The 10782-nt window shown below is 26.1% G+C and overlaps 1 protein-coding gene across 1 annotated transcript in view; it reads right to left on the bottom strand.

The window, feature by feature from the left end:
* Window positions 1–9764, bottom strand: part of LOC122271814 (voltage-dependent calcium channel subunit alpha-2/delta-3) — a 443634-nt gene extending 433870 nt beyond the window's left edge. The window contains 1 exon segment of the mRNA XM_071183718.1: window positions 9410–9764. Coding sequence (XP_071039819.1) covers window positions 9410–9537 — 128 coding nt within the window. The 5' untranslated portion in view covers window positions 9538–9764.
* Window positions 9765–10782: the final 1018 nt, after the last annotated feature.

The following is a 10782-nucleotide window of genomic DNA, read 5'->3' as shown; positions in this document are numbered from 1 at the left end:
AAAAGAGCAACATACACGATTATTTTTGTATTTGAATAAGTATTTTCTTGTATGCAAAACCAGAAGAAATAAATTTTTTTCCACCGTTGGTATGTTACATTACACTGAAACGAAGAAATTACCTTTCTATTAACAAGAAAAGTATTTTAAATCCATATAGATTTTTTACAAAAATTGTCCGCAAAAAAATGTCAACTAATATATTTTAGTTCGCTGGCCACAAAAAAAGGCTTCGCGGGCCGCCAGTTGGAAACCACTGATATATATAATATTTATAATATATATATGTATAAAAATTTTCGAAAATTCTTTTTGACTAATCTTTATTTTATTTCAATTTAACTAGTTGAATACCCGTTCTTCGTATGGGATGAAAAAAAGAATCAATAAATTATTGATAAAGGAAATCGTGAGCAAAACTGAAAGTTGTATACCGAAAGTATTAACAGAGCTGAAATAAACGTGTGAAATTTATATATTAAGTTCGCATGCCCAATTCTAAAACCAGAATCATGAAAATATATTTTGTTTAGGAGAAATTATACTTAGAAAAAATATAGGGTTGAAACGAATAGAGTATGGTAAATTTTGCCATGGTTCTGGCTCTATAAGAGCTTCAAAAAGGTCGGTAATTTTTAACGAAGAGCTCTGTTAAGGAGTTTTGTAAAATTAACAATAAAATATAGTTTTATAATATGTAATAAAAGTAAGTAAATGTGGTAAAATTTGCAAATTTTATCATGAAATTTCAGAGCATGGTAACAAACCATTTATTCGGTAAAATTTATTTTTCAGTTTTGTTTTGTTTTTTACTAAATATGGGTTAATAAGAACTAGAATTTCCTTTGAACCATTACGATATGATAGGAAAAATTACCAAATGAAAGGTTTAAATACCATCTTTTTTAATTTTATTAACCAGAAAAATCTGTTTTTTTTTATTTTAAAAGTTGGAAATGTCCTTATCATACAATGCGGTATTTTTTATTAGAATTTTTTCAGTGTGTAATTTAACGAGTGGAATAAACCAGTTAAAAAGTGAACTCAAATGTTTCCAAAAATTAATTAAACGCTTTGAAATCTTATAAAATTTTCAAAGCAACATATAAATATTTATGAGTTTGTAGATAACACTATTTAAAGATTATTATTACCATAAATAGTTTTTTACTTTATAATTTTCAAATGAAATATAAATTTTAATAAGCTAATACGAGAAGTAAATACAATTTTCCTTGGGGAGTCAAATACATAACTTTTAATCAACTAAATAGTAAATAATTGAATATTACTCTATTTATTTCCTTTATCACTTTTGGTTGTAATGTGAATATCTCTCGATAGCCTAACTAATAATCTAGTGAAATTATCTGTCTTATCTAAAGAAGTTGAATTTAATATTTTCATAACAATAAACCATGAATCAGAAGCCAGAATTCAAGCATTTGAATTTAAAGAAACTATGAAGCCGCCATTTTTACGTTAGTTACCTAGAAAGCATAGTAAATATATAAATTATAATATTATTAATATTTTATTGAAATCTGAAAGTAAATGTTTCGTTCGTTCAAAATGTAAATGTTTCGTTAGAATTAAAACTTAATTTTTAAAAATTGTGTACTATTTTCATTAAATAATAAATATATTTCGAACATGAAATGTGTGAAATGAATAAAAACAAATGAAACTAATGAAAACAACAATACCGGAATTTTAATCCACTGACAATTCTACCTATGTACATGCTGCATGTATTACAGGTGAATGTGTCAAAATCATACAAAAATACATAAGAAGATATTTTGAAGGCGTCATCAGTTTCTATACCAAAAATTAGGCAGAATATAGAATTGCATTTAAATAGCATGAATACATTTTGAATAAAAAGAAATCATTTCTGAATTTACTTTCGAAAGAAAAAAACAGTTAACAAAATGTACTTATATGTGTTTAATTATTGGCAAAGTATAAATATGTATGGAATTTTAATACGAATAGACATTTTGAATTTAAATAACAACTACTTGGAGGAGAAAATACTTTCGTATATACAATTTGAGAATCTAAAAATTGAAAAAATTTGACACATAAAAAAATTCAATTATAAATGTATATATCTTTAGAAGTATATATAATAATGTATGTATCTTTATATTATTATAAATGTATATATCTTCTGTATATATCTTCAAAATACTTATCTGCGTCTTCACTGAATATTACACACTGCTACGTTTGAAATAAATATAAAGTAAAGCTAACTAAATCTGTTATATCTTCAAACTAATTTTAATAGAACGTTGGATTGACAATTTCAATTCAAATTAATTTTAATAACTTGAAAATCTTGTTATTTATTCATATAATGTAAAATATTTTTTCTTCAAAATTTAGTCAATTATTAAGGATTAAAACCATACGAATTATAAATCATTTGATCAAAAAATTAAAAATCAATTAATTATGATTAAATCATAACAAATGTTTATAATGCAAATAATATTTAAAAAAGCAATGGAGATTATAATATAGACTAACTGCAAATTTTTGACTAATAAAAACTAACAGGTTTTAAATACGTTTTTATAAATTAATTACTTGTATTTTAAACTGATTATACAAGTAAATAATGATACAAGAAAATATAAAGATAATCTTATAAAGATATCTTCAATATTTCAAAATAAGATCTTTATTTTGAAGTCAAAATTATCAATATAAAGTAATATGCAACGCTTTTTCAATCCTAGCACATTGAAAGAAATAAGAAATCTTATCTTCGGGGTTACATAATATGTACTACTTCTGATACAAATGGATACTTATGGGATACAGAATATTAGAAACATATTATTTTTACTGATCACAGTAAGATAAATTTAAATTTTAAAATTCTAATAACAAAATTAAAACTTTGTTTTATTTTTAATTTCTGATTTTAAAATTGATATAAAATGAGTAAACATTCTACATTGCTATTAGTACACTTTAAAAAATTGAAGATGAAATTACAGTATAAAGTGCCGGTGTTTGGTTGCATCATCCGTTAAAATCCATTTTACTGTGAAATATTATACCGTTATTTTTAGAATAATATTTATTAAGCGGGTTATATGGTAATTATAACTTTAAAAATTTCGCTATGTGTAAAAATTACGGTACTGTAAAAATTTCGGAATTACTTTTTGTTAAGTAACATGTTCGGTAAAAATAGATAAAAAGTGCCGGCACCCTGAGCACCACAGTAAATTTTTCAGGAATTTTTTACAATGGAGAGCAAATCTGAAATCAAATAATATGCATAATCCAAAAGTAATTAAAAGCTATAATCATCCAATTAAAAACATTTTTAGTTTCACATGAATTAAAAATAATGAAATTGTTGCCGAAACCAAAATATTTTTTTAATACTTTCCTAAATGCAAAACAATAAAATATAATTAAATGTTATATATAATGAATTTCAAAGCTTATTTAAATTTAAATTTTACTATTCACCAGTAAATAATAATATTATTTACCAGCTCAACCTTTATTTTTAAGTAAAATCAAATTCATATTAGGAAAAATATGAAGTATAAACAAATTATTTTCACAGATACTTTAGAAATAAGCAGTTAATTCGTTTTTAAAGTATAAATTAAGACTAAGAGTGTACATTTTAATTTTGTTAGTATTTTCGGATCCAGTGAAAAATTCTGACAAATCAATTTTCAACATTATTCATTCAAGTTATACATCGCCGTTTGGCAACACTCCAAATAAGATTTTCTCGAGTTTTTCAAACTCCCAGTTATTACTGCTTACTAACTCATAATTTAAGAAACAAACATCACATTCACTCAAGTGGAAGTTTCTTTTCTATTTCTCTCAGCCTCGGTTGTATTGGAGTGTTGCCACAAAAAATAGATAATTTTTATCATTCGTCTGAGTATTTTTCGAATTTCTTTTTTATTTCTTGAAGTATTAATTTTTGAGCTGAACAAGAAAAAGCGATATGTTTTTATGATTAATTATTAAAATAATCATTTAGAAAGAATATAAGAATGTATGAGGAAATATAAGTAATTATTTTCAGTTTTATAATTAATTATGTCAAGCTTCTCATTAACACTTTTTTAAAAAAAAAAATCAATATTAAAATTATACGACTGTGACTGAAATGTTTCTTAATAAAAAATAAATTATAAAGAAACTTCAAATTTAGGTTTGATGTCCCAAATTTCATTCAAACCACGTTATGTTCGCAATGTCAGAATCAGGCGATGATGAAGATTATTTGTTAGGTTGTTCCTGCTTAGATGTCAATATTTCGACAGAAGAATATGATCCGAAAGTGAATTCTGAGGAGCAGGGAATTCATGACAATGTATAATGATATAAATAATAATATTTTTCTATTGTTTATTATATTTATTTTGAAAATTATGTCACTTGATTTATTTTGCCGTAATTTAAGCAAAAATTACTGTAATTTTTATTTAAAAGAAACTAAAATTGCTCATTTTATATATTTAATTTTTCAGCTTTGAACCTTCAATGGAAATTTCATTTTTATATTTATTCAATGTATCATCGAACCATTTGTGTATACTACTTAAATTATACAAAAGTGCCAAAAAAGCTTGAATTTAAAATAAAAATGATTCTTGCAACCCCGTTAAAATAGTAGGTAGAACAATTTATACAACAGAAACTCGTTCACAAAAAATTATATAATTGCATATTGTTAAATTTTATGAAAAGCACTACATTGTTAATAATTATTTAAATAATAAGTTTAAAAATCATGTTGTGAATAAATCCCTGAAGCATGAGTGAAGGAAACGTAAGAAGTGAACTTCTAACGTTTATGTTTCTACCTCATTAAAAAAAAAGAATGTCGGATTCTTGCCAAATTGGCTCAGTTTTTCTTCTCGATTATCTCATGATCCTTGATAATTAGAAAGAACCGAGATTTATAGGAAATCATGAATCATTGATAAAAGTTATTATCAAGAATAATATGATATGTTTAAAATAGTTTTAATGAACAGAATTTTGCTTCCAATTTCACATTTTTATCCAGTTATTTTTGGATAGCGATTCTCTTTTTACTAGTAATGACTAAATTGCATAATAGAAACAATATTTATCTATTATTTTTCACATATTGCTTATTTTGAATTTTAATTATTTGGCATTTAATGTTCTGTTTAAAAATTATTTTTTGTATATTTATATTATTATTTTTATTATTTGGCATTTATTGTTCTATTTAAAAATTATTTTTTTGTTTATTTATATTATTATTTTAATTATTTGGCTTTATTGTTCGGTTTGAAAATTATTTTTTGTATATTTATATTATTATTTTAATTATTTGGCATTTATTTTTCTGTTTAAAAATGTTTTTTTGTATATTTATATTATTAGTTGAAAATAAAATATTGGACAAAAAATTTTTAACAGTTCTTTTTACTGAATAGAATTTTATAATAGATCCGTTCATAGTAATTGCAAACATTATTCAGTTTAGTTTTACATTATTATATCTTTTGGATCAAAAATATTTTATTGGTATTATAGAAAATTGACGAAAAATTTTAGACAAGGTTCCTAATCTTGGTTCGCACCATTTCAAAGAATTTTACGCGGGTACGGAGCTTAGATATTTCGTGTATGGGCTGGGTTCGAATGTGAAATGTGACAGTGGAAATGAATTACTTTATTAATGTGGAATGTGACACTGAATATCTAGTATTCACCAGATCAATAATTCTGAAATAATTATTTTTGAATATTTACTTGTTCTTCCTAAATATCTTATAACACCTGTCACATCTAAATTTGCATATACTTATAGAAGCAGGAGTAAAAACAATATTTGAATAATATGCATGCTGTTTGTTTACTTTTAAATTATTTTAAAAATATATATGGATAATATTTTTCTTGTTTTCATTGATATAAATTGCTTTCATTCAATGAACAAAAATTTCTACTCGGAAAATATAATTTTATAAAAATTTGTATTACTTGGTATTTTGTATTTAAATTTGTTCTTAACAAAATTTCTACGGATATGTTCGTTTTAGAAATAGGTAGTCCGTATAAAAACAACTGGGTTTTTTAAACATAGATGTTTTGATAAATTTGATAGATGTTAAATTTGTATTGTTATGCAATTATGAATTAAAATACTAAAGCATGATTATATATATGTTACAGGCAAAGTATGAAACGCCGGCATTGTATATAATGCCGGACGTTTTTAGGCAAGGTATGAAATATGAGAAGTATTAGATATTTTCCTTAGGCATTGTATATAATAACTGGGCATTCTATAGAATGACAAATACTATTTAGGCAAAGTATGAAAAAAACGTCCTGATGAGTTTATTATGTAAATGCTGCACATTTCTTAAAAATAAAAATGTTATTCTGAAAAAATAATGAGAGTGCCATTAAAAAAAATTATTCAAACTGCGTTAAGAAAAATTAAAGTTGTACAAAACATAATTTATGCCTTTCTCATTAAGGGAAACAAAATTTTCGTATAAAAAATTCACATTAAAGTCACAATTATTTTCAGTTTAGCAACAAATATTGCACAAAATATCTATTTCATCACCTTTACTAGCATGGCCACAGAAGATTTTATACTTTGCCGGTTTCTCATTTGGCATTCTATAGAATGCCTAGGAAATGTGTGAAATATAAATCATTTCATACATTGCCGGCTAGTTTTAGGCATTCTATACAATGCCGGATTTCAAATTTTGCCGGTAACATATATACTTGATTATATATTAAAAACATATATGTTATAAAGTATGATATTTGAATCAAAGTTTTTGACTTAGATGCTTGTAAAAAACACAATGCATTCTGTATTTTACAGGTAAAGAAAGTATATCTGTCTCCGGTCAATTCCATGGTCCCTTATGCATATCAGGAAGAAAATAAGGGTTTTCCTAGTCCGGCAAACACTTATTCTGGAATCACGCCAGAAATTACCACCCCTAGTGCAAAAAAGTCAGACACTAACATGAGTTCCGCTTAATGAGACCCATCATCACATGCAGATGCTTTTCCTTTTAAGCTTACTATGTGGAGTATAGAAGGAGACAATCAACTATTTAATTATTTCACATTCAGTAGGTGAGTATTTCCGTATTTATTTACTTTTGTTCTTTTTACATTTTGTTTTTAATGCGCATTTAGTTTTAAATATTTTTGCAATATTTAATAGAATTATTCATTTATATTTTTATGGTAATTAGGTTGCGACTTTAAAGGAGAAAGTTTACATTGCGTCTATCTAACTTAAATGCAACCTAGTGTTCTAGATACTAAGCACCACCTAGTGTCTAGAATCCACCGTAATTTTGAATTCGTAATTATTGCTTATTTTTTAATGTTTGTTTTTGAAATGTGAATAACTGCTCCGTTTCATTAATTTATTTCCATGCCTTGAAAAATGGAATACAACGACCGAAATTTTGATCTATTTTCAGCTAACTAGAACATTCAATTTTTAAATGTAACATTGTTAAAAAATATTGTGAAAAAATTTAAAATAGAACACCGGCTTTAATTGTTTTATGACAAATAGAAGTAAAATTAATCGTCAAGCGTTGTCCTTTTTAAGAGCACTTAAAGTTTGAATGAATGAACTTATTTTACATTACAGTACAAGTTTGAGTTTTTTCCCCTGTCGAATACAAGCTAAATTTATCGCCTAAAAGATCAGTTGCTAATCATATTTCCGACTAGCTGAAGAGCTTAAATAATGTTATTTTTTGACGAAAGTGCAAGTTTCTTGTCATCAGCTAAAATCAGAATTCACACAAATTGGTTTACCTCTTCACCCCAGTCTATTATTATGATCTTAGAAATAATAACTAGAGATAATAGAGGGTAATATAATTTTACCTACTTCGTAGCACTAGAAAAATGTTTTCAATGTTTAAGAGGCATCTGAGAAAAGCTTTCAATGCATTCTCGGATAGAAAACTCTCTCTTTTGATGATTCCTTGAGCTGTATTTCGTTCATTTTAGGAATCACCTCATCACGAAATCACGTGATTTGTGACAAATACGTCAACTCTCACACGTATGACGAAAATGTTTCCTCAATTCGGAACCTCAGAGCAGTGCATTGTGGGAGATTGTTAATTAGAATAACGAAACTAGAATGAATACTAGACGATGGAAAATAAAGTGACGAAATTGTCGACCCATCTGTATGATTGTCAAGGAGTCGGCCTCGTATATATATATATATATAAATTATTTTAAAAATATGTGGTGAAATTAACAACCATCTAAACTGACGCTTAAAAAGGTAACTATGCGAAAGAAAGATGTGCAGTGTGGAATAATGTGTAGAAATTTACAAATGTAAGATAACAAACAGACGTGTGTAGATAACAAAATAATTTTAGTACAAATTTACAACATCTCACCTGAATCAGAATTAATTAAGGTATCTGAATAAACTCATGCAAACGCACAAACATTTGTCTTTGCAAATATTTTAGTTAATTTGGGATATTATTCTTACTTAAAATTAAAACATAGGACCAACTCTAAAATTAATATAAATTAAAACGCATCTGAACATTTCGTAAGTATATTTTTGGGGATAGAGAATCTTTTTCTTTTTGTTAGCAAATCACTATTTTCTTGAGGGCGTAAAATTTCTTCCTCATTCAAATTTAATTATTTTCATAATTTTCGTTGCTTACTTTGTCCATAAAGATGAAGACTTACGAAAGCATACACTGCCCTCGTTGGCAACAAACTTAAGCAAATCGTAAATTGTTTTACTTTCTCCCAATTTAGTAACGTTCGTAATCTACAAAGGATTTTGTTTTTATCTGTAAAGGAAAATTAGTGAAATTTTAAGTGTACTTCTTCGTATCAGCAGAAGTTACTAAATCACGCTTATCCAGTTGCATTATTTTTATTGAACGGGTACAAATAAATTATTTACGTCAAATTATATTATTTTCCTAATTTAGAATACTGTTTTTGGTATAAAAATTGCATTTTTCATCAAAAATAAATAAATCGTAAACCCCCTCCCTTTTTAAAGTTTTTTTGTTAAATGAATTTATAGCTCACAATTCAGTTCCCTTTTTTTAAGAAGTGTACTCACTTTTCGGTGTCAGAATTAGCCGAAACTTATTTCTTACATAATTTAAGTTTAAATACTTATTTCATGCAACAAAAAGAGATCCCGTTAATTTTTTAACGACATCATAAACCTAGCAACAGAAAGAAAATATGTATTCTGTTCTATACAACTCCTCTCTTAATTTTTTTTTCACGGATTTATTTAAATACATGTATTGTAATTTAAATACATAATAGAAAAAACTATACACATTGGGATTTAAAAAAATACAATCGTATAACTTACTCTGTGGCATCCACTTCGATGTCGTCCATTCTGGAACCAACTTTCGGTGCATGTTCCAAAATCGTGATGAAGACGAGAATCAAAGCAAACGATAGCATTAAGTCCACGTTGCCCCCGCTTCTCCTCATGATATTTCTTTAAAGATTTTCTTCCAAAAGGGGGAATGGACCAAGTTCCAAGAGACTCACATGAAATCCTTCACGCAAAATAGCAAACGATTTATTATAGAATTATCGTCTGAAGAAAAATGTAATCACTCTACTTTATCGTTTGGAGAAAAATGCATTCAAAGAAAAGATTCTATAAACTCTCTCCTCCAGTCGTGGATCCGAACGGCACATCCGTAACCGTCGGTATGGCAGCAATCCAAAGGAGCGAGTAGGAAAATCGGTTCGTCTTCTGATTGGCTCTAGGATGGACACGTGATCCCAGGTTTGTACGATTTTCTTCTTTCCCCCAGCATCCCTACTCGTGGGTGTGTGTGTCTCTGTAGACGTCGTGGAACTAAATATATATTTTTTTCTCTCGTTTTTATCATTCCCTTTATTCGATGAATAAGTTTTCTGTTTTCACGATTGTGTTTTAAAGGAATCAAGAGAGTCTCAAATTAGATTGCGGATTGGAAAGAAAGGGATATTGAAAGTAAATAGGAACTTGTAAAATTTATTTTGCTACTCAAGATTGAAATGAATTTGTCATTTCTCTATTTGCATACTTTTAAAGAGCTTTAATTTCTAAAAAGATTCAGAAGAAAAAAACTACGAATACGTTATGTTTTTTAAAAGTTATTTAAAATATTATTTATTTAACATCACACCATTGAATAATTATGCATTTGTGTTAATAATGCAAGTTATTACTAATTAATAGTTTATAAACAAATATCTTTTTTCAAATCATAATAGTATTAATTTATAGTATTGTTTTTATTAACAAACATGCTATAATATATGACTAAAAAAAATTTAATTTTTTTTTAAAAAAAATAATAAATTATGATTCATAATACATGTATAATCAAATATAATAAACTTAATTAGTAAGAAATTAAAATAACTAGTCATTTATAACATTATTTTTTTATAAACATTTATGAATTATCATAGTATTAATTTTTAAACAACCACAATAACTTTAAAATATATAATAATATTAATTTTTAAAGAAATCCCTGACATAATTTATACAGTTAACTGCAATCCTGGAAATATTAAGCTGTAAAACTTAAGTAATTAGGATAAAAAAATATTTTTAAAATACGGAATTCTGAAAATTGTATGACTTACTCATTATAATTGGATAAATGTAATAACAGTTTAAGGATTTCGCTCGTAGAAATGATGTTAAGATTTTTTTTCCGTTTTATATTTAAA

The sequence above is a fragment of the Parasteatoda tepidariorum genome, chromosome 7 (assembly GCF_043381705.1).
Source record: "Parasteatoda tepidariorum isolate YZ-2023 chromosome 7, CAS_Ptep_4.0, whole genome shotgun sequence".
Classification (NCBI taxonomy): domain Eukaryota; kingdom Metazoa; phylum Arthropoda; class Arachnida; order Araneae; family Theridiidae; genus Parasteatoda; species Parasteatoda tepidariorum.
This window is presented reverse-complemented; position numbering and strand designations above follow the sequence as displayed.